Source organism: Muntiacus reevesi, chromosome 2 (genome assembly GCF_963930625.1).
Source record: "Muntiacus reevesi chromosome 2, mMunRee1.1, whole genome shotgun sequence".
In the NCBI taxonomy this organism is placed as follows: Eukaryota; Metazoa; Chordata; class Mammalia; order Artiodactyla; family Cervidae; genus Muntiacus; species Muntiacus reevesi.
The window spans coordinates 74,985,231-75,009,977 of NC_089250.1; the positions used below are offsets into that span (position 1 = coordinate 74,985,231).

The window sequence follows — 24,747 nt, forward strand, 5'->3', positions numbered from 1 at the left end:
TGAACTATATTTTTTACACAATTCAAATAGTTGTGTTTTAAGTAAGAGCAGCTCTGACCCATAAAATTTATCTGCAGCAAAGGATAAACGTGAAGGAAAGATCCCACAGAGAAAGCGAAAGGACGAGAAAGGCGTGGCCGAGGCCTTCCCGGATCGTTCCTGCATGCGAAGGGCCCGGTGACTTCATACACTTGAGGGGGGACTCTCCTACAACAGCCACTTCTACCTACGGCTGCCAGGTCGGTGGTCCCCAAGCTTTCACAGGACACTCCTCTTTAACAGTATTCTCCCCACTTGCCTGAAGAGATATCTATCTATTAATCTGAATTTAAGAAATAAATATCTAAATTATTTTCTCATCAAGATACATAAAACTGACAATCCGGGTTACAATCAACATGTTATAATCAATATTACCACACAAAGTTGAAGTGACTTTAGCTAAAACCCACTTTCTCATAATCTATACAACCCTTATCAAAAGGGAAAAAAAAATTTTTTCCTTTCGTTAAGCTTTTCTGAAAGTCTCCGAAATCCTTTGGTGACATTCCCCACCTCCCGTGACCACCTCTGCAGATCATCAGGCATCAAGGGGCTGTAGATTGGGAACCACTGTTTTAGAGTGCGGTAAGATTCCGCAAAGATAAGCATTTGCCACTGGTAGTGCAGACTCTGTGCTTTCAAAATCAACGAGTTAGTTAAGAAAGAATTCATACGCATACTAAACGGATACCTCTAGACACACTTTTGAAAGGAACCTGTCTTGGCCCACACATAATACCTGGACTTCTTCCTTCGCTACGAAAAGGGCGGACCACAGGCTTAGGAAATTTTGCTCCTTCCAAAGCGCTGGCAGCAGCTGTGTGCTGGGCCTTTAATACCAGTCCTGCAGCTCCCAGTGCTGATCGCCAAGTGCGAGCTGCACTGCAAACACTACAAATGAGAATCGCGAGCTCGCGATCCAGGAAACCTGATGCTGGCTACAACAAGTCACTCGGACCTTGGGCATAACTTACGGGCATGGTTTAAAAGGCTGGCCATTATCTTTGCAATTTATCCCTTCATCCCCCTTTTCACTGTTTCCAGAAACATGAAAAGATACATACATCACTGACTTGTATTGCATAGCACTCCATGAAAAAAGTATCTTTTGAAAGATGGGTATAAGTACAGAAATTTAAAACTGTTCTCTTATATATTAAAATATTAAGTGCTGATTATCTGGAAGCCATCCAAATAAAAATTGTCTTCCCATTTCTTCTCATGGAAGAAATTTAGCAAGCTTAATTTAGACACATAATAGTACCTCAGACAAATGAAGACAGCATTTGTTAATTTGTTCATTGATTCTTGTCTGAAAATACAACCCCATTAGGCCAAAACCTCAAGTGGATTTGGGAATGTCATTCAGGTTTTACAACGCTAACTTTTACTTTCCTAAGACTGTACTATTCAGACACTGCCCCTCCTTTCAGAAGCTGAGATTCACTGCAAGCAAAGATCTAACAACATTTCTGAACTCAATTCTAAGGAGGCATTCAAAAGAGCTAATTTTGCCCTTAACAACTGCGGACAATTTCAACCCTCTTTTTTCCTTTTTAAGTATAAAGGGAACTTGTGTGCACGCTCTATTTGTAAAGTTAGGTTATGCTAATCCCATCAGATGGACAAATAATTCATCCAAAAAGCACTAGGACCCACCACAGTGTAGTGATTCTTTAACACTCGTGTGCATCTGAAGAGTAACCCAGGAAGCCTGGTAAGACACGCGTGCCAGGGGTCCTGCCTGAGAAGAACAGCACGAGGGGAGGCCTGAGCCTGTGAGTTTTTAATAAGCTCCCCGAGTCACTCTGACGCACTTCAATGCTTGAGGTTCACTACTTTGGAGCTTCTATTCTTCTGATTTTCTTGATCACGGAATCTATCACTTTATTTCACTTACAAATAATTCACGTGAGAAATGGTGATTTGAGTGTGTCCAGGTCATTTAAATGTGGTGCCTCACGGGATGGGGCTGACTTGCCTTCAGAGCTGATTTTTCTCGTAGGTCTTAACTTCAGGGTTCCCTCAGTGCTCAGCTTCCACTAAAGGCGAAAAATTACAGAATCCTCCATCCCCCGTGAAATATTAGGGGTCTCCTGTACTTATGTTGCAGTTCATAAAGTTACTCATTGAAGCACCAACAGCATGAACTCAGAACCCTGGCTGGCATGAGAAGTCACACAGCAGAAGCAGCCGGCAACGCTGTGCGATCCCTCCGTCATTTCCGTGACCCTTTCACAGGAAGACATGGAAGGGGGACTGTGCTGTAAGACAGAAGAGAGTTATTCACGGCCCGTCTCGCCGTCTCCAGGATGTCCACCGGCGCTGCCGCCACGCCGCGCCTTCTGGGTGGAGGGCGGCGGTGAGGTGAGACCTCGGTTCACACAGAATTAAAAGGACACCAGACCTCTGACTTTTTAAAAATAATCATTGAGGAGGGAATAAATTTTTCTCTTTGAACAACTAGTAGGCAAAAAAAAAAAAAATGCAGCTACAGACTGAACACACAGCCAAATTACCTAAAAAGTACTCAAGTTCAAGTGAGAAAGTACATACTTCCAAAAATACCAGAAACAGTTAATAAAGGGAATCCCAAAGTTAAGATCTGCAAAAAAAATCCTGTATAAGAAACAGAACAGTTACCAAAAAATTGGCTAATTGCTTTCTAAAAGTAAAGAAATATTTCAAATATAATTATGCCTTAGAATAATATTAAAACTACCTTCATGAGAGTGGGAAATTTGTTTTTCTTAAATGTATAATTGCTTAATTGTAATAGCTACCATTTCTCAAGCATTTACTATGTGCCAGACACTGTACTCCACACTTTGATATATATTCTCACAATACACCTATTTGGTAGGTAATACACTATCTCCATTTTACAGATGAGGAAACAGAGTTTCAAAAAAAGTAGTAACCTGCACAAGGTCACCAAGTTAGTAAAAAGATTCAAACCCAGATCTGTCTGACTCCAAAGACAAAACCCGCTACCCTATGGGGACTGTTCATGACTGTGGTCAATGCTACGTTTAGTCCAAGAAAAAAGAGAAACTTGGCATCATTCAAGGTTTGAGGTTTGCACCTCAGGAAAACTGAGGCACAGAGACAAACAACTCATCCTTATAAAACTGTATTATCTTACTTCAAGGCTAGAATCAGAAATAGGCCTAATTCCTTCTCTCTCATACTATAGCTGCAAAAGATAAAGCCAGATACGCAAACATTTAGGGTCCAAGAGGTACCTTAGCACAGATATCAAGCAAGCTTAAAAGACTGAACTCCTGAATAACAGATAGTAAAAATTCAAATTACAGTCAGTCTTTAATCCTCTAAAATGAGAGTGTCAAGGGTACCTGAAATCAGAGATAATTCCATGTACTCACGGGGAGATTAATTTCTACCTCGCACATTCAAACCCTGTATCTGATTCTGAACAAGAGGCAACACTGATTTCCCATTCACCTCCTCTCCCTGACCAGATCTATGGTACCTATGCACGTGCAAACAAACAGGAAAGGAGCCAGACAGAGGCTGCAACCAGAGGCCCAGACCCTGGGGAACTCATAGGACACCATTCGCAGGTGCCTAGGACTTGTCTTGACTCAGAATCCTGAACAACCACATGCTAACTGAAGTTTTAAAAGCCAAATACCCCCCAGAGGAGCATCTTTTTTGTTTGACCCACTCTGCAAGGATGGAAAAAAGTCACTCGCCCAAAATCTGTACTTCTGCATCTCTTTAAAACAACCTCAGCAGTTTCAAATATGTGTTTTGAATCACTGCACTACTTGCAACTGTATGAAAAGAAAACATTCCTAGTGGGTTATAAATGCACAAGCAGTATGGACAATATTTACCTTACAGTGAGCTGGACCTTGCTCACGCAAAAGCTTATACTCAGGCTGAATCTTGTTGAAACGGGCTAACTCATTCACAAGACACATTGGGGTTTTCTCTTTAGGGTGTGCCATGTTAGAAGGAACTGAAAAATAATGTAAGAGCATTGAAGTCAACTAGCAGTGTTTGAGACTGCGGCTCTCCAGGGATATGAAGAGAGGGAAAGCAAATGCAAAGTCTAATGATTCAGAGCAACAGTGATGCAAAACTGCAAACCACACTGAGGGCAAATATCTGAAGACACAGCTGGGATCTTTTCTGAACTAGTTGAAGTCAGGTAACCTAGGAGGGGGGGGGGGTGTGCCTTCACAAGAGAGAACAGAAGTCAGAGAAATAACTAAGCCGTGGCAAGCACGCAAGATCTGAAATCAGATGAAGGACTGCTATCATAACCAAGGGAGCACCAGGAGGCCTTCTAAGCAGAGTCACACACACGCACTGGTTACTGCAACAGTTGTCCGCTGTGCCCAGCTCATTTCACAAAACACAATATGCCAATACCATTTCTCAAACAAGGACTGTCTTTTTCCAAATAGCTAATACTTCTCATTCCTGGGGCAGCTGCTCGTCTTATCTCCAGAGGCTGCCGTCCTCAGACTTTACCTATCTTTAATAATTATGTAAGTAAAATAAAATGGTCTTGGAGGGCGGGAGTTTTATAAAGTCAACAAAATGTGGATATAAGAACACATTAGAAGAAAAAGCAATTAAATCCCAGAGGACTGAACTAGTCCATGCCATTTCCTATTAAGATGGTATTCAAATGGCAAATATGGGGAACACTGAACCTCTAGGGGACTATGACAAGTCAAGAACGCCATCTGGTGAGCTGGTCCAAGGAAGTCTAGAGGTAGCAGCATGATAGTCTTGTGCAGTTGAGAGTGGGACAAGCTAAAACTCTAAGAAGAGAGATACAAAGTAAAGGAAAGGAGAGAATGGAAGAGGAAATGCAAGGGAAATGTCAGGCACTAAGGGCTACGAAGAGTTTATTACAAGGTGACTCTAGTATAGAGACACCTATGCTGATACCCCCTTTAATTGGCTTTGCAACTTGGGAGGAGGAGAGGGGAGATTTGGGGAGCAGTATATTGTTTTTAAGGGTTATTTCCCCATGGGTTGCAAGTCTTTTCCGATCCATGGATATTTTTATTTCATTTTTGTTTTCCTAATATTCAAATTTGAGGGCTTCCTTTTTAAACATCTCTGCTGCTTTGTTCAATTTCTCATTGGCCCTCACTGTGATTTCTCAACTACCTCTGGATGGCAACTTAAACTTACTTAGTCAAAATAAAAATTAGCAAATGCCAACACATTCTTTTGTGTCCCCAAATCTGGCTGTCCCCTTGCTTGGGATAAATCTTACAGACCTCCAAAAAGGGCACTTACACCTACAAATCAGTTCTGGGAAATCATTATAACAGCAGAATTTTCCCATATAACAATGAATATCCAAAGTGCTATTTATTGCTCAATTTTTTTCTGCCAGCTACCAGTTTATAACAGAGTAGGCTTTATAGTTTGGTTTCCAATTTTCTTCCTTACACTTTGAAATGGTCTGTAAAAGGCCTCCATCAAGCCAGTATACCATCAAGTGTGTTTTATATCTGGTATAAAGAAGTGTGGGTGGTATACTTTCTCCTGCTTCTTGAAGGTAAATGTGCAAGAGCTCCCTGTATCTGCAATCTACTTATCAGGTCAGAAAACAGGCTAAGAAAACATTTGAAACAGAAGACACTTGGATCATACGCTTACCTGCAGCTGCACTGGTGGATGTAATAGATGCAGAGGGTAAAGCAGAGTTTTGAATAGGTCTACCTGCATTTTCAGAGGGCAGAGAGCTAGCAGTAGAAGGAATACTCATCAAAGGCTGTGAGAGAAGAGACTGGTTCTTGTTCAGTATTTGGCTCCCTGAGAGAGCAGCAGATGGGTTCTGAACTTGCACTTGAACTTGAGACATGGTCACTTTCAACAAAAGTGAACAACTGCAGGTAAACAGCTTTCAGTGCAGGTTAATTCAGTGCTATGAAGTCTAAAGTTCTACCTGAAAGTTGTAAGGGAAAGAAAATAAAAAGATAAATTATGGAAGAGATATGTAATTGCCAATATTCAGTCAAAAACTGGTGTCACCTACTCAAGTATGAAAACAGCCCGTTTAGTCTGTAACTGTGATGTACAGTAAGATTCACTAGCTTTGTGAATTTCTCAGTGTTTTTTTTCCACAGTGTTTTAAAATGACTTACAATACCCACATACCCTGCATATTCATTTTACAAAGAGAATCAGCAGGGTATAATAATACTTATTGTTGAATATTAAGAATTATAAACTGTAGCCTACATTAAAAAATCAAATTAAAAACATGAAGAGGTTTTCCAGTGAATATGGGATATGGTAAAGGTTTCTGGGCTCAAAATGATAAGAAACTAGAAGTACACCGGGTCTGTAACACCGTTATTGGTGAATGTAAACACTGCTTCCCTTTCCAGGCCATGTACTCAGATTGACACCTTTGGAGCTCTCCTTTAAGTTGACTGAAGAAAGAGAAGAATTCCTCACTTTTGCCATTTCTTTTTCCTTATGATGATAAAAGACCTCTTTGTTCTCCCGTGAGGTTTGTTTAAGATAGTCTCATTTATTTACAGATTCCAAACAAGAATTGTTGCACCCACAACCACGCTCATGGATCCTCAAAATAGCAAAGAACATTCTATAGTATGTTTATTATTAAAAGCAAAAGTGAAGAAGATGCAGAAGAGAGGAACAGATTTCAAGCTGACGATTTTACTAGTGTGGATTGTGGGGGGAGCAGGGAAGATTGTTTACTGTATCTTGTAAGTTCCAAAGGTATTAATTCTAAATACATTTAAATTTCTTCACACGTCAAAAATAAGGACAGTTCTGCTCATTTTCATGGCCATCGTTCAAAAAGCTGAAAATGTTTAAGCAAATCAAAAGTACTCAAAAATAACCATTAAGCAACAAAGAACAGAAAAAGCCAAGCAAGGCAGAAACCAGCAAACAAATTAGAAGTTCTACTATAAAGTAATTTTTGTTACTTTAGTTTTTTTTTTTAAGTCTCAAAATGATTTTTAATTAAAGCCAAACCTCTACAAACAGATGAATGACCAAAGCAGATAAGTTCCTTGAAGTCTTGGAACACTCTCCCTTGTGGAGAGCAAAGAGAAAAAGTGAAGTCGCTCAGTCGTGTCCGACTCTTTATGACTCCACGGACTGTAGCCTGCCAGATTCCTGTGCATGGGATTTTCCAGGCCAGAATACTGGAGCGGGTTGCCTTTTCCTTCTCCAGGAGATCTTCCTGACCCAGGGACCAAATCCTGGTCTCCCGCACTGCAGGCAGACTCTTTACCATCTAAGCCACCAGGGAAGCCCTTTGCAGAGAGCAAAAAGGACTACAAAACTCAAAACAAGGCAAAAAATCAGAAACAAAAGCACCTTGGCTAAACTATGACTTTGGTTAATAACAGGTATAAATACTACCTTACACGACAAAATTCTCCAACATCACAGCTGTTCCCTGATTACTTTTGAAATTAGAACAAAATAACAGAGGAGATGCACTGAAGATCTGGGCAGTGGTCTTAGCAGACAAGCTGCCAGAGTCAAGCAACAAGTCCAGAGCCTTTTAGAAGGCAGCTACGACCTTCTTTCATTTTCAATCAGTTGCCAAAAATAAATATTTCTCTCTCAATCTTCCCTTCCTGCTCTTACTCATTCTCTCCCTCTCTCTCAACTCTGTCCTGAGGGCATTTTTCCACCCTCCCCTGAAGAAAAAAAAAACAAAAAAACCACTGAGAATTGTACTCACAACTTCACAACACCAATCACACATCACAGGTCCAAACAGAAGCCAAAAGCACAGTGTTTGCTCCAGAGTCTACCTGCATCCCAGAAGAAGCAACCCAACTCTGCCCTGGGCGGCTCTTGAGAGTCTGAGACTGAATGAACCAAATTTAGAAAGGGTGGGGCCCAAAGGGATCTTTTTTGGCTAGGTTCTCTACAGCAGGCCCACAGCCAGCATTTCCAGTGACAGACATAAATGCAAAGGTTTGCTAGAAGTTGAGAAATAGAACAAACAGGATATTAATTAAGACTGCCCCAAAATGCTAACCTCTGGTACACCTGGAAGAGTTATATCTTTCAAACAACCGGTTGAAATAAGTAGTTCAAAATTGCAGATAGAAAATATTTTAAACCCCAATAAGGCTCTATATTTTATAATTTTTTAGTTTGCAATATGACGAATAAAAATTCATCACAGTACTCATTTTAAGTCATTTACTAATTTAACTTTTCTATGTGTCTTTAAGCCTGAAAAGAGAATCTAAAGAAGTAGTTCTAAAGAGGCAGTTCTGCTCCCTAAGGACACCTGACAAGTATCTGGAGACGTCATGCGGCCGTCACATCTGGGAAACGGGAGAACCTCCTGGTATCCAGTGGGCAGAGGAGCAAGGGTGCTATTTCTAGCACATATATATGCATTCACAGAATAAAACCTTACTAATGTATGAAGGAACTTATATTCTCAAGAGAGGAAAAGAAAACCCCCTTTGCATCTCAAAAGGCTCTGAAATACTGATGCTAATATTTTACCCAAGCACATGCTCCTCCCAGAAGAGAAGTCAGGCAGCTACAAATAAAGCTTTTCACTACTGCCATCTATATAGTTCACAGAAGCATTCAGGGGAATCACAGAATTTCAGATATATTATTTCTACATAAATTAACAACCTTTTGCTCAACATTACACGATCCTGAGATTAAATCCTTAAATGAAAACTTACACTTTCCTTTACACTTGTCTTTAAGCATTGTTTTCCATCAGATAAATTTGGGACTTAAAAGAGATTTAAATGCTTTATTAGAGTCTTCTTACAAAAGAACAGTATTTCACACACAGGAAAATTAGGTTGAGAAGTTTAAAACACAAAGACTGTAGTTTCCCCTGAGGCTGGAAACACTTGCCTGTGAAGCCTGGGCTGTGCTGTTCCCTGCCTCCTGCCTCCAGCACAGATGAGAACCGCTCATCTCCTGGTTTTTTCCCCTAATTGAGAAGCTTGAGATACCAACTGAAGAAACCATTTTCATCATATTCTCAAATCCTAAATTTATGGAATGCAAATAGAGGACTACAAAACTATGAGTGGTGAGATGACAAGAGTTTTGGGTACCTCTTTTAAAAAGATTCCTAATTCCAAGTCCCCCCAGATCCTAACTTGGGCCTGGCGACATAAAAATCTCATAAAAAACAGGCTCACCTGGCAATTTCCACTTTACAAGTGTCAAGTACTTTTTAATGGGTTGCGGTAAGGGGAATATGGGCACATGAACTATATAAAAGCATCTTGAAAAATTGTACATGATGTGCTAAAAAGTGACCAAGTACAAAATGCACATTCCTAACTCAGCAATGAATCTACCAAAACTGGGCCATACTGAGTGCACAGCCTGAGTGACTTAATACACAAAAAGGCAGATTCTTCTAGAAACAGTTTACAGAACCACCTACAGTACTGCTTCGTACTAATCCCTTTCAACTAACAGACTGCTAAATTGCTGCAGTATGAAACACCTATTTCAGCAATTATGGGAAAACATCATTTCTATTACTAATATCCATGTTTTAACAGGATTAACACATAAGAATAAAGTGTCCATACTTTTGTGCAATTAACACATCATTCCCTTTTGTAATAAGTGATGTTTCCAAACAAGATGTGTTTTTTTAAAACAAGAAGGAAGGAAAGAAAAAGAAAAGAAAAAAGTCATCCCAATTCTGGACAGGCTTTTAAGATCCAAAACACTGCACTAAATATTTCCCCTTCTTGCCTTTATTATTAGGTTGGTGCTAAAGTAATTGCGATTTTGCCCTGTTGAACTTTGCCATTTGATACTGGAAATATATCCTTAAATGTGGTTATGTTGTATTAATATATCACTTTAATGCACATTTCTCATTTTGATTTTTGCTAATGACATTATTTGCTATTTATTTTATATTTACTTTAGACTACAGAAATGATGTTACACAAACAGCAAATTCGAGCAAGTTTTTAATTCAAGTTCAAAATGTTGTAAAGCAGTGGAGACAACTCACAACATCAACAATGCATTTGGCCCAGGAACTGCTAATGAACGTACAATGCAGTGATGGTTCAAGTTTTGCAAAGGAGATGGAGAGCCTGGAAGATGAGTGTAGTGGATGGCCATCAGAAGGTGACAATGACCAACTGAGAGCAGAGCAATCAACAAAGCCAATCCTCCTACAACTACACAAGAGGCTGCAGAGAACTCAACAACTACCATCTACAGCCGTTCAGCATTTGAAGCAAATTGGAAGTGTGAAAAAACTCAGTAAGCGGGTGCCTTGTGAGCTGACTAGAAATTTTAAAAAAAATCATTGTCTGAAGTGTCATCTTCTCTTGCTCTACGCCAACAACAAATCATTTCTTGATCAGATTGTGACGTGTGACGAAAAGTGGATTTTATATGACAACTGGCGACGCCCAGCTCAGTGGCTGGACTGAGAGGAAGCTCCAAAGTCAAAGCTGCAGCGAAGAAGGGTCAGGGTCACTGCTGGGTGGTCTGCTGCCTGTTTGATCCACTACAGCTTTCTGAATCCTGGCAAAATCATTACCTCTGAGAAGTATGCTCAGCAAATTGATGAGAGGAACCAAAAACTGCAATGCCTGTAGCTGGTATTGGTCAACAAAAAGGGCCCAATTCTTTTCCACAACATCCAATCGCATGTTGTACAACACTTCAAAAAGTTGAATGAATTGGGCTATAAAGTTTTGCCTCCTCCATCATATTCACCTGACCTCTCACCAAACGACTACCACTTCTTCAAGCATCTCGACAACTTTTTGCAGGGAAAAACACTTCCACAACCAGCAGGAGGCAGAAAATGCTTTCCATGAGTTCTCTGAATCCTGAGGCATGGATTTTTATGCTACAGGAATAAACTAAGTTATTTCTCATTGACAAAAATATGTTGATTGTAATGGTTCCTACTTTGAGTAATAAATATGTGTTTGAGCCTAGTTATAATGATTTAAAATTCATGATCCTATGGCTGATTCATGTCAATGTATGACAAAACCCACTGAAATGTTGTGAAGTAATTAGCCTCCAACTAATAAAAAAAAAAAATTCATGATCCAAAACCACAATTACTTCTGTGCCAACCTAATATATCCTACATAGTACGGGTACACAGATACAAAGGATCTGTGCTTCAGCATGACAGAACTTTAGCAGTACCAACAGCAATTTTAAGCTGCATTTATTCACTATTCAACAAACTCTATTAAGCCTCTACTACATGGGAACTCTTCTATGGCAGACTGTACATTCGCAAGTGCTAGAAACTACCTGTTAAACTTTTCCTCAAAGACACAAGAAGAGCCCTTTAAGCAACCAACTGTACATCTATTAATCTGTTCTTCACAGCTTCTGAGAGGCTTCACTCTCAAGAGAAACTTTGTCAACAACAACAAAAAGCTAAGGAACAAACCACTTTTCCTATAAAGGTCTTGAAATATACCTAAAATACCCACATCATTCCCTTACATCCAACAGGTTACTTCCAAGATCCTTCTCCCAGACATCTTTCTAGCTGCAATGACGTTATACAATTTTCTGCAAGTGCACTCACTTCCCCAACCACCACCTCAACCTACCTCCGCCACCCTCCACCAGCATCCTCCAGCCCTTCCCCCCTGAAAACAGCAGTTCACTGACTCCAAAGGTTCTCCAAACACCTGTAGGCAGAGCACCAGAAGCAGAGAAACACAGCAGTCATTGTCATCCTACATAATCATTTCCAAAAGACAACGTCAACATCAAGCAAATCATGTTCAACAGCAGGCCCATGTATCAAGTCACACAATAATAAAAAGTTCTTCAAAGGAAATATGACTGAACTACTTAAGAGGAAAAAAAAAAAAAGAGACCACAATGTACTCGGCGCGAGACCACAATGTACTCGGCGCCCAGGAAAGACACAGGACAAACAGCCATGCTGAGGCACAATCACTTGCAAGACAACAAAGTGAGCCAAAAATAACGCCTGGAAAACCAGACTGGTCAAGACCTTTGCACCCAATACAAGTGCCTGACTGCAGCCCCCTCACACAGTTGGCTCAATGCCACGTGGGCAACGGACAACTTTCTTTCCACACACATGTAACCATTGGGTAGTCCGTTTAAATAAATACTTCCTAAAAGAGAATTCATTATTAACTGTTCATCACAGAAAAGCTATCACACCATACCATACGCTAAAGTGGGGAAAAAAAAGATTTCCTTCTGCAGCCTAGCAAGTTGCAAATCTTTCTTCTCAAGGCTTGAAACCTTATCAAGATCGTAACCCCATCTCCCTTCTTCTAGAAGTAACTCTTAAAAATAACACAAACACATTATTTTTGGAAATATGGAAGTGGGTTTGAGAGGTTGGTATGTTTCTTTGGCTATGCAGCGCAGCTTGTGGAATCTTATATAACTCACCGACCAGCAACTGAACCGGACCCTCAGTAGTGAAAGCAAAGAATTCTAACCACTGGACCACCAGGGCATTCCCAAAATGGAAATGTTTTTCAATCAAAATGAATATCCATCTGTGATTCGCTGGAGATTTTTAAAAGTAGTGCTGTGTACCATATCTTGAATAAGAAGGGGCTTGATTCAACTCCGTTAATTGGCTTTTCCTTTCAGAGAAGAGAAATTTTAGTCTATAGTTTCAGTCTGTGCCATCTACCTAGAAACACAATAGCATTTACCATCATCTTCAGGCAAAACGGACCAGTGCCAAGACTTAAGCTTCTAAGAAACCAGTCTTGCTGCTAAGTGTGTATGCTCAATTGTGTCCAACTCTTCGTTACTTCACAGACTGTAGCCCACCAGACTTCTCTGACCACGTAATTCCTCAGGCAAGAATACTGAAGTGGGTTGCCATTTCCTTCTCCAGGGGACCCTCCCAACCCAGGAATGAAGCCGCGTCTCCTGCACGGGGAGGCAGATTCTTTACCACTGAGCCGCCTGGGAGGCCCTGTGCTGTTAAGCAGCGACCAACAGTGTTAAATCAGATCAAACTTCTGAGCTGTAGCTTTCAGTTCTACTCCCAGCTCAGACAGCAATTACGTCCAACTCCTGGCAATCCATTGCTTGCTTGCCTCAGTCTGCCCAAAGCACCACGTACAGGGTCTTTGACAAAGCCTCAGTTGCAGTGATCTGAAAGCTACAACCCTGACGGAATCCTGAGGCACCATAGCAGTTCCTCAGTTCTTTGAAAAGAAAACCATTTTACAAATTCAGTGTGATGAGTGCATATATATCCACTTCCCTGGGCTTTGTATAACTTCTCTTAGCTTCTTTTGCATCAATGTCCTCATTCCCAAGGAAAGCAAGGGTTCACGTGTCTACGGATCCCCACGTCAGAGAGAGGGTGTGATGCTGGGCTCTGAGCTCTCGGGGGGGAGTGCCTCAGAGCACAACGCGGTGTCAGTGCTTGCGCTGTGCTTTGCAGCGTCCTGGTCAAGGACTGTAAAGTCCTGAACATGCCTACTGTAAACCTTTTTTGGTTGAGACGATCAAAAGCAGCCAGTGGGAAATGGAACTTGTTTTCATTCACAATAGAAAACGATGTTGAATTATTCCCACCAGCTTAAAAACCAAGTTTAGCAAAAATCAAAGGCAAATCTCTAAATAACTCTCTAAATCAAAGGCAAACTAAATAAAGTTTCTATGAACAAGATGCTATGTTTAATGCCACTTCAGTGGTCAATTTTCACATCTCTACATTTAAAATACATGGTAGGGCTGGCTAGATTTTACATTATTTCAACAATTTTCCCTGTATTTACTTTCAAATAAAATCCCAAGAGTAAAAAGAAATCAAATTGCATAACGTTTCTTCTGTTTCTCTAATATTATAGCCAGAAGGAAAAGCCATTTGCCACATAAATCACTGAATTCAAAAACATTGTAGATTATGAACAAGCTGAAATTACAGAGCCAGATAACGCATACCTTAAAAACAAGTGCTTCAGCAACAGTGTCGTTTTGGTTCAGTTCTGAGAGGTTAGGTGGTTAGGAAGCTCCTGGAAAATAAGAAAGCATGGTACTTTACTAAATTTTACTGAAAACAAAGCTATATATCGCTAAAGTTTGGGGGAGACTAAAAGTTTACAAGAAGGGAAGTTTCTGAAAGCATGAAGCCACGGCTTGCAGCAGCACACTGTGGCGACTACCAGAAGACACACTGCCTGGGACAAGGCACTTCGCAGGCACAGACCTAAGAGACAGCAGAAGCTTCCCTTTTAAGTCTTAATTACTTCCTGCCAAGAGAACTATGAATACCTCGGAAATTAATTTTTTAAAAGGAACTCAAGGGAACTCCCTGGCGGTCCAGCAGTTGGGGCTCCACTGTTTTCAGCGCCTAGGGCACGGGCTCAATCGATTGTTCACTGGGGATCTAAGATCCTCCAAGCTGCATGGCGTGGCCCAAGAGGAAAAAAATGACCTGAACATGAAATACTTTCCAACCACACAAGTCTGATTTTTAAATCTGCAGCCCCCCAGGAGGAGCTAAGATGGCGGAGGAATAGGACGGGGAGACCGCCTTCTCCCCTACAAATTCATCGAAAGAACATCTGAACTCTGAGCAGCCCCCCTCCTTTAACTACTGGTTAAATATTTTAGGGCATAAATGTCCTTACCATACGCTTGATGATTCAAATGCAATTACATGGGAAAATTTACAAAAAGGCACTCTGTACACAAGTATGCTTATATTAAACTGCAAAATATGAAAAAACACACTGCCTCTAGTAAATCTAAAATCATAATTATTCTTTAGAACTGAATTTCAGGTTAACATACACGTTTAACTCTCAAACTCCCAAGTCTCATTTACCTAGCGGCCCCTCCTCTTTAAATGGCCAATAGTCAGTAACAAACAGAATTCTTACCTTGAGATGCTTTTTGCATTCTTACAACGTAAAATAATTTTAATGTTGCTCATTTCAAGTTCACACTGCTACTGTGATTAATAAGCAATAAAAAGTAGCTTTGCTGTCCAACTAATTTCAGAAATAAAATCATGAGTTCTAATTGCTCTACAGTATTTTAACAACCCAAGTTCTTTCTATAAATAGTATACTACACTAACAATTCTCCAATCTAGAACCCTACTGTTCCAGTCTTGCCCATTCAACGACTAGCATGAATGGAAACTGAAAAGGCCTGTGCACAGCCTGAACAGATGTCTGAGACCACCTAATAGAGTCCATGACTTTGATCAGCTGGAGCTTTCCTCAATTCAAGTCCACCTAAATCTATGCTGAATGCTTTTGGTAGCTTTGGTTTTCCAGCCCAAACCTGAAGTTAAAAAACTAAAATAAGAGATTTTCCTGGTGGTCCAGTGGCTGGGACTCCGTGCTCCCAATGCAGGAGCCCTGGGTTTGATCCCTGGCTGGAGAACTAGATCTCATGCGTCCACTAAGAATTCACACATTTCAACGAAAGGTCCCGCATGCTGCAACTAAGACAGCACAGCCAAATAAATTAATATTTTTTTTAAATTTAAATAGAATAAAGCAGCTGCTATTAATAGATTCAGAAAACAGTGAGAAACAATTGCCAGCAACTTAACAGCAAGGAAAACAAGGGTGGAGGGGCAGTCTACAACCACTTGGATTTCAAATGTCTCACCACACATAAGTGATAGCTGAGATTCACACAACACATTCACATTTCCATGAGCAAACTTCTTCTTTAAACCCCCAACCATTTCCAAAGCCATCATGGTTATTATCAGTGTGTGTTTATAGCACTCACTCCAAGAAGCAGCAGAGAAGACTATGGGTTAAGCCCAACTCCCTTTCTTTCCCACTCAAGAAACACTAGAAGGCAAGAGAGTGAACTAAACTCACTGCTGTATCCACTCAACAAGGAACTCCTGAACACCTACCACACTGCAGGCGCTACTCTGGGCACCAGGGAGAGAGGGGTACACAGGAAGACGCAGCTCCTGTCCTCACGGACTCCACAAGCATAGAGGAACAACCCCGAACCCAACACAGACTTAAATAAATCATTCACAGTAGCATTTTAACCGGTAGCAACATCATTTGTAATACACATTACCTCATCACTAAAGAAGACACAACAAAACATAAAAGGCACCTTGGCTGCAAGACACTGATGCAGGATGAGGGCAAGCTAGCTATTACACGGCTGTTTGGGTGAGGTACGGAAAACTTTTTTTTAACAGCTTGATTACAGCTCAGAATTTTATTTGGTAAACAAAGGATAGTGCACCCTCAAGGCCTTGAGGGAAGGCCGACCCAGAAGGAGTGGCCAAGAAATCTCTGGACTGGGGATCTGAGTCTGGGTCCCAACTTTGGTGCTCAGCTGAATCACCCTGAGCAACTTACTCTGTACGCTCAACCTTTTAATATGTTAAATAGGGTTACTGCCACCAACTTCATATGATTAATAAACCTTAATCATATTATTCCTGGGTGGATTAGCTGGTAATGTAGGTGAAATGCTTGTAAACGATGACATGTCACACCAAAGTCAGCTGTTAAACATCACTTTCTTAGGGTACACAATAACCAACATTATAATACTAATAAATTATGTTAAAGATACAGTGTTTGAGAAAGAAAAAAAATATATAGGACTTTACTGGGGGTCCAGGGGTTAAGAGTCCACACTTCCACTGCAGGGGGTGTGGATTTGATCCCTGCTTGGGGAACTAAGCTCTCACATGCCTTGTAACAGGGCAAAAAAAGATTGTAGCAAACTTAAAAACAACCTCATCCCCTCCAAAAAAATTTTTTTACTTATTCTTTTTTGTTTGATGTTTAATAAATTCTGAGTTAACAGGGAAAAATAGTTCCCTGAAGCAGTCATCCTCTGTTTCAGACTCATTCTACTATAAACCAAAAGGTAACTTATTTACCTGACCATATTTGACTGTCATCTAGGTAAAGTGTCATGGAGCTTCATGAGCAGGTTAAATTGTGCAACGGAGAACATAAGCCTCCAAGAATAATCAGACTTATTATTACATATAAATTCTCTGCTAACAGAGGAAAGGACCGCCTAGCATTTTGTACCAAATCACAATGGCAATGGCAGACAGTGGCCCTATTTGTATCAGGATGGAATCTGCAAGGGTAGAAAATTCATGCCTCAGTTAATTTTAATCTATAGAAAGCATGGACTTCAAAAAAGAAAAAATGTGCGAGAATTAGACAAGATCTAGGTAGATCCCAAAGCTCCTGACTGAGAGGAGCTAATACAGTAACCACTTAAGAAGCATTATCTGCTCACTCCCTTCCCAGAAAAGACCTATTTCCAACACCTTTTCCTGATTAATGAGACACACTTAAAACACCTTGGCTGAGATTAAACACAGAATGGAAACTCAAACACCATCTCGCTGAAACCCAGTTTCACTGATCTAGTCCTTTAAGACTAGCCGTAAGAGATGACGACTGCAGAGCTGGAGAACCAAAGAGGCTTCTCATTCAGGGGACCATGGATTCAAAGAAAGTAAAAAAGAAACTGTTTAAGAGGCAGTCCAATACCAAATAGAAAGTTACATTAAATATTCTGAGTACCATCAGCCAGGAAATGAATGTTAGAAGTGGCTGGGAACCAAAGAGGGCAACAGCCCTATAAAGTTAGAGGCTTAGTTAACTCATTTCCAATAAAGCAAAATAACATGACTCTAAAGAAACTAGTTTTCTTAGCAATAATCTTGTCTACAGTTAATCAATCATTTATAATAAACTTCATGAAGGGGGAATTATAGCAATATTTAGGGAAAGGCTAATGAAACCTCCTCCTCCCCATTTACTTCTAAGCCCTACCCTCAACCTTGGAATCAGCCTAACAGTTTAAGTTGACTGGAGCAATCTATCACAAGAAATAAAAGGAAACTGTAAATCCAAGCTACTTCAAGGAAATGACACAGCATTCATTTAAAAGACTATTACTGAGCCAGACTTTTTCCCAAATTGGTCTAAAGCCTCAGTGAAGAAAATTCATCCTAACTGCTGTGGGTGGGGGAACTGGGAAGAAAGCACTGTTGACACACAGAATCAATTATCCTAAACAAAAATCACCGGAGAATAATCAGAGACGGTGCTGCTCAGCAGAAAGCGCTCGGGACCCGCTCCAGTAACTGGGCCTCCTGGACAGACCTCAGCACCTCAGTTATTACAACCCTTTACTGCCAAGACAGCTCAGAAGGATCAGAAATACAACATAAAGTGTCCACTTCAACCTCTAGCACAAAGGAAGAGCTCAATCAACAGCAGCTTTTATATTATTAAAAACATTCAATCTGACCTTTCAGACTCCTTTGCTGCATCAAGTAACTCTCACCCTGTAATCCTAACCTGGCACATGGTAAGAGCTCAATAAATAGTAGCAAATATTATTATCCAGCAAATTCACTGATCCTGTCCTCAGTCATAAAACATCTATAAATATAAGCTTACAGTTACATACCACTTGTAAAAAAACAAAACATTTTTAATGGAAGTAGAGAACATGCTGATTAAAATCAACCCACACTCACTGGGTAACCAACTGTACCGATACCTCAGGTAGACAGACAATCTGATGAGCAAATATTTTCATTTTGGGAAAAGACCCCAGGGCACTTAAATAGGTTTTCTCAGACTTTGTAGTTCAGTAGATATTTCAAAAGGCCTCTGGGATAATTATGACCTCTATTATACGATAAAACACTTTTATGTTTTGCTTTCATTACCGTTAAAAACTCACAAAGTCATCACACTTTTCCAAATTAGATTCCAATTTAAACAGAAGCAGATGGGCTACAGATTTAATATTTAGAAGACCAATTTTTAATTGAAAGCAAATACATTCTTGGATAGATTTTCCTACTTTTGTTTTCAGTAAATATACTTTGAGGGAGTCCCCTGAATACACTCCTTTAACAACTGAACATGTTTTATTTCAGAAAATATAATTAAGTCTGAAGAGTTTGCTTCTACCTCCATTTACCTGGCGACACAAATCACTTTACACCAGCCTTATTCACTTCTACGGAAATGCACATATTTAAAATAAGCTATTGGCAGTAATTTCCTCATTCTACCATTTTATTAAAACAAATAATTCTCTTTGATAGTTCAGAGCATTTTTTAGTTCAGAGCATGAAGCTGTCAGCAAAATATATCCAAGTCATCCATCTGGCAGCATTTGTTAAGATCAACATAGCTGCATATTTATAATCTTATTATCTCCTTATGTGAGAAGAAAGGATCTGATCAACATTACTCAAACTTTATAAACTTGATACATGGATAAGCACATCTTCATGCAAAAAGTTCTTAAAACAATTCCCTTTAGAAAGCAAAGTTCTGGGACTTCCCTGGTGGTCCAGAGGTTAAGATTCTGGGTTTCTACTGCAGAGGGCACGGGTTCAATCCCTGGTCTGGGAAGTTCCACATGATGCATAGTGCAGTCAAAAAAATAAAGCAAAGAGTTCTAATACTAAAATAAAATTTGGAAACAAAGGTCAACAAAGCTCTTGGCTTTCAGGATCAAGGAATACCTTGTAGAATTGTCTCAATTTAAGATTAACTCTGGTAGATAATCATGCTGTGTGCTGATATTATAATTTACTTGGAAATGTACTGAAAATAAAGCAGATTGATGAACTGAAAGAGATGGACAGACAGAAATGGCACGTGATAAAGCAAATACAGTAAAATAATGGCAGAAAGTAGGTGGTAAATATAGAGGTGTACACTGAAATTCTTCAAACTCTGTTATATGTGTGAAAAATTTCATAACAAAATGTTAGGGAAAAATAACCATAGCAACTAAAATGTCTTCTCATGGTTAAATGTATAAATTATATTTTTTGGAACAGCATAAATAAAACCTGGTCAAAACCAAGCATTTATGGAAAAGCCCATGCAGAAAATTACACCAGAAGCATTTTAACTACAAAAGTCTCTGTCACAAGAAGTTAATCTGAAACAATCTGTTATAGATCTAATGTGAAACAAAAATATGCTATAAAATTCTCTAAACTTTTTTTAGGTGACTCTGCACCAGTACAACTTAACAACAGTAGCTTGAGAACTTCTGTTTGAAAAAATAATTTTACACAATTCAATGAACACACATATATATACATATATATAACACACATATATATAACACACATACACACACACACACATATATATATAAAACACATATATATAACACACATATATAACACATATACATATATATGAAACAAAAGTTCTCTAAATAATTTTGGAGGCCCCCAAATCTTATTCTGAGAGAAATAAAGCAACTCCAAAAGCTCTCATTTGAGGGAGAGAAATTAATATTTCCCCAAATAGAGCAATTTTTGTTACTAAGTAGGACATCAAATATGATCCAGTTTGGAGATTCATAAACTAGGCTTCTAGTATTGATATATGACATCCTATAGAAACATACCTTTTTCATGAAAGTTTCATCTTTCTGCTGGTGAATTTCACTCTTTCTCACTCCATCCAGTCAAAGCACATCAGAGAAAATTGCCCCACAAGCTGAGACCCACTCTATGCCTCCACCCATCGTCAAGTCTTATTGGGGAGAAACTCTGGATTAAGCAGCACGCTATAGCCCATGTTTAATAATTATATCCAGAATGTTAATGGCTTAGACTTCAGAATTGGGGGGGGGGGGGGGAGAGTTTCATGAGTCATGCTCATTTCTAAACTTCAGATAATCTGTATATAAATAGGCTTTCTGGCCAAATCTTAAAAGCGAGCACTTTAGTCTGAACAAACAGTAACAATTCCAAATATTGAAAAGTTTTACTTAACGCCTACTGGGAAGCACTAGGCATTTTTTTAAAATAAGCTATATTTTGTGTCCTTTCTTAAGATATCAAAATGGTTGGGCTTCCCCTCCTCCCTAATTTTAAGAGGCAGACATATTCCTGCTCATCTCCCAGGTTGTAGTAACTAACAAGTAAATTAACTGATTAAGCTCAAAAGTAAATTTGAACAATTGAAATAATGATGTGGCAGGTCTACAAGTTGAAAACTGTTCATACCAGAAATTTCAAAAGTAACAGTAACAAACACAATATTCCTGTCAACCTCCATTCTAAGAGAGATCTCTTTTTAGATGAGAAAGAAAAACATGAATATTCATGCTGTGATTTCATTCTTATTTACAAAATTGGTTTGTAAATACAGCAGATTGTGGGGAGTGGCCATCTTTAAAAAATAATTCACAACAGTCTTGAAATAAAATATCCTTTGCTTAATTCTTAACCTAAGGTGATAGCAGTATATTTACACAACTACTGTAAAGAAACTTTGGAGGTTTCATAATGAATTATTAACTGTACTTTAACTTTGACACAAAGCTTTTCTCCATTAAAAGTGGTTTAACAGGTAGGCCTCCACCAAAACAAGATTAGGGATATCTGTATTCCTGATTGCTTTTCAATTGCAGTCATTAATAGCTCAAGAACTGTTGCTATTGTACACAGAGAAGCAGGGCAGCATTTTGGATACGTCTTTGAGAGTGGTTAATTTTTTTTTTCCCCCTGATATACAGTAATCATGTATAAACAGAGATAAGAACCCCAACAAACAAAATGAGAACTATGATTCCACTAAAAGTAAACCTTGTGACAGAGTAAGAGTCTGGGGCAATCTGGTAAAATTGTACAATATTTGGGATTTAATTCAAAATAACCCAGTTTGGGGGAGGGGGTACTACATGAAACAAGACTGACCTTGGCTATGAGTTAATAATTATCAAATGTGAATGATCAATTCAGGGGGTTCTCTATACTATTCAACTTTTGTATGTTTTCCATAATAAAATTTTTTTAATTATATTATCAACTGCAGGGTTAAAAAGTCATTCCCCTAGCACTACAGTTTTGAATACGGCAGAAGACATGGTTTGTCCTGCCTGTATAGCTGTTTTTAGAGTCATCCAAACAAAGACTTCAAACTATCTCTTGGATGTAAGACCGTGTCAGAAAATTCCAGGAAAACGTCAAAATCCGGGAGGCCACTTTGCATCCGGTGTGTTACTGAGAGATGGGTGTAAATCAAAAGAGTTTGAGTTCAGAAGGAAATGTACTACCTAGAACAATCCTATGAAATAGGAGGGTCAGTCAGCAGAGCAAACACACCTTCCTCACTGTTCCGTAAGTTAGAACCCCCATAAACTAAGTTTCGTTAATGAAACGACAGGGGACAGGGGACAACTGTACAACTGAAAACAGAATTAAAAGCAACTCAGTATCTTCAAATCAAGCTGCTGCTTTAAAAACCCCACTTGCTGGAAGGGAGGCTAAGGAGGGAAGGGATATATGCACACATACAGCTGATTCACAAGGTTGGACAGCAGAAACTAACACAACCACTGGAAGCAATAATGCTCCAACTGAATCACCACCACCACCAAAAGAAATAAAAATTAAAAACTAAATATCCCACCCGTGACCAGGATGACTGACACTCCCTCCACCATCCCATTGTATTTTTAGTTTTGACTTCAACAAGCTGCAGTGCAATCTACCTTTGGTAAGCACACTGATTCCTGGAAAGTCCAAAATCAACCAAAAATCTGGTCTCTTTCCAGCACCCTCTAAACGATGAAAGCGACAAGCAGAAGGGCAAGAGTGACCTTAAAAACGTCCCCAGAGCCAGAGAACACAGGCAGATCAGACCGAAGCACACATCTTCGCCCGAACAGAATTGCGCCCACAGACGCAACTCTGCAACACCGAGGTGGGGCAAGGGCTTTTTAAAAGCAAAGCCGGCCCGCGGGGACAGAGGGGACTTAAAAGCAAAGCTGCGGTGAGAAAAAAAAAGTCAGAAGTTAGAGATGCAGCGGCGAGAAAAGACAAGACATTTTTCCAGCTCCGGACACCCTCCCTCCAGAGCCTGACAAACACAGCAAGTGCTCCAGAGTGGTTTGCTAAACTCAAGGAAACTTTCCCAGAAATGGAATGACAAGAAGAAGACGGATGATGGGTAGGGGGAAAGAAAAAACAAAACAAAACAAAACAAGGACAGGTTGCTCATAGACTTGAGGGAACTGGTGAAAATCCTGCAGTTGACTCAGCGGAGGAGATGGAAATAACACTTATCTTTCAAAGACTGCCGGCTTACAGTGTCCCCATGAAACGGACGCCCCTTTTAGATGCCGACCACCCCAAAACAATGCCCCGTGGCTGGCGGTGGGCACGAAACTGAAGCGTTTCCGCCTCTAAGGAAACCCAAAACGGGTAGGAAGGTCAACTCTGGTCCGATCTCTCTACCCATTAAGTTAGACCCTAATATCACGCTAATAAACTATGCAGGCGGTGTATTGGGACACGCTGTGGGTCTGGCACCCTGATAAGCGCTTCCCACGCCCCGTTTCACTGAACTCTACCAGCCTTCGGAGACAGGGACGGCATTCACCCCCTTTTTTTTCACTAACCAAAACACAAAAGACTTCCAGCGACTTGCCGAAGGGGGGGGGGACAGGGCTCGGATCTGCCCCCCACCCCCGTGTCGGACACCTGGGCCACGCTCGTATCACGCTCCACACCCAGTTGAGGTGATCTGGGTGCCCCGGATCCCCCAGGGACTGGAAGCGGGGGACCCTCCTCACCCTTCCTGCCCCGGCCCCGGGAATAACTTCGGCAACGCCGCGCGAGGAAAAGGAATGAGGCAAGGCGGCGTGGCACCTGTTTTCTGGGCCCCCCAGCGCGGGACGGACGGGCTGGGGGCGTCCCGGGGTCCAGGCCGCGCTGGGCGCCCCGGGGCTGGGGGGCGCGGAAGAGCCCGCCTCCTCCGGGAAGGCCCAGCGGGCGGGAGAGAGAGGCCCGGGCGGGGGGTGGCGGGGAGCAAGGCCGAGCGCGCGCGGGCCCGCCGCGGCCTAAGCCCCAGGCGCGCGGCCCACCGGCCCCCGCGGCCCCGTCAGGCCCGGCCGTCTCACCTGGCTGCTGCCCCGGGCTCGTCCCCCGGCCGGCGGTCCTGGGCGGCGGCGAAGAGGGGAAGGAGGAAGGGGCAGAAGGAAGAGACGGCGGGTGGGGAGAGGCGGAGTGGCAGCGAAGGAGGCGGGCGCCGCCGGGCCGGGGGGTCTGAGGGAGGCGGGGAGCCGAGCCAGACGCGGCCGCCGCCGGCGCAAACGCTGAAGAGCCGCCCCGGCGCCCGCAGCCCCGCAGGAAGTGACGGGGGAGGGGCCTGCGCCAGCCCTCCCGGCCCCCACCCGTCTCCGTGCCCAGCCCCACCCCCACCCGCGGCCCAGACTACAGGTCCCGGCGGGCGCTACGGCGCCGCCGTCATGTGAGGCACGACGGGAGCCGGGCTGACTGGAGCCGGGCCGACCCCGCCTGGGCCTCCTCGGCCGGCCCTAGGCGCCCGAGGCCTGCTGGGAGTTGTAGTCCTCTGGAGGGCGGGGGGAGGTGTGGGTTGCCCGCTGGAGCGGAGCGGAGGCTGGGCCTTCCTTCTTTCCTCCTTCCGCTTCGTTCTTCCCTTTTCCCGTTTCCGTCTTCGTCTCCTCCGACGTGCGTTACTCCCTTCTCGCCTGACAATTCCTCTTTTCGTAAATGTTTATGAAACGCCGACTACATGCAGAGCACTGCTCCGAGGGCTGAAAATACAGTGGTGATCAGACAAAAACCCCTCCCCTCATGGAACTCACGTTCTAGGGAGGGTAAAACACAATAAAAGCACCAACTTTTATAGTGAGTTAAAAGGCAAAAAATAA

At 41.5% G+C, this 24,747-nt stretch overlaps 1 protein-coding gene across 9 annotated transcripts in view; it reads right to left on the reverse strand.

Moving 5' to 3' along the window:
• The window catches only part of STAU1 (staufen double-stranded RNA binding protein 1), a 55,200-nt gene extending 30,990 nt beyond the window's left edge, over positions 1–24,210 (reverse strand). For 3 of the 9 annotated variants that reach the window (XM_065922142.1, XM_065922143.1, XM_065922144.1), the window contains exons 1-3: positions 23,974–24,112; positions 13,990–14,060; positions 5,695–5,983 (exon numbers count right to left, since the gene is read on the reverse strand). In XM_065922142.1, coding sequence (XP_065778214.1) covers positions 5,695–5,899 — 205 coding nt within the window. In that variant the 5' untranslated portion in view covers positions 5,900–5,983; positions 13,990–14,060; positions 23,974–24,112. Of the gene's footprint in view, positions 1–2,023; positions 2,169–3,902; positions 3,924–5,694; positions 5,984–7,768; positions 7,791–13,989; positions 14,061–23,973 lie in introns of those variants that run through there. The other 6 variants (XM_065922145.1, XM_065922149.1, XM_065922147.1 and 3 more) reach the window with 6 other exon arrangements.
• Between the last annotated feature and the right edge of the window lie 537 nt (positions 24,211–24,747).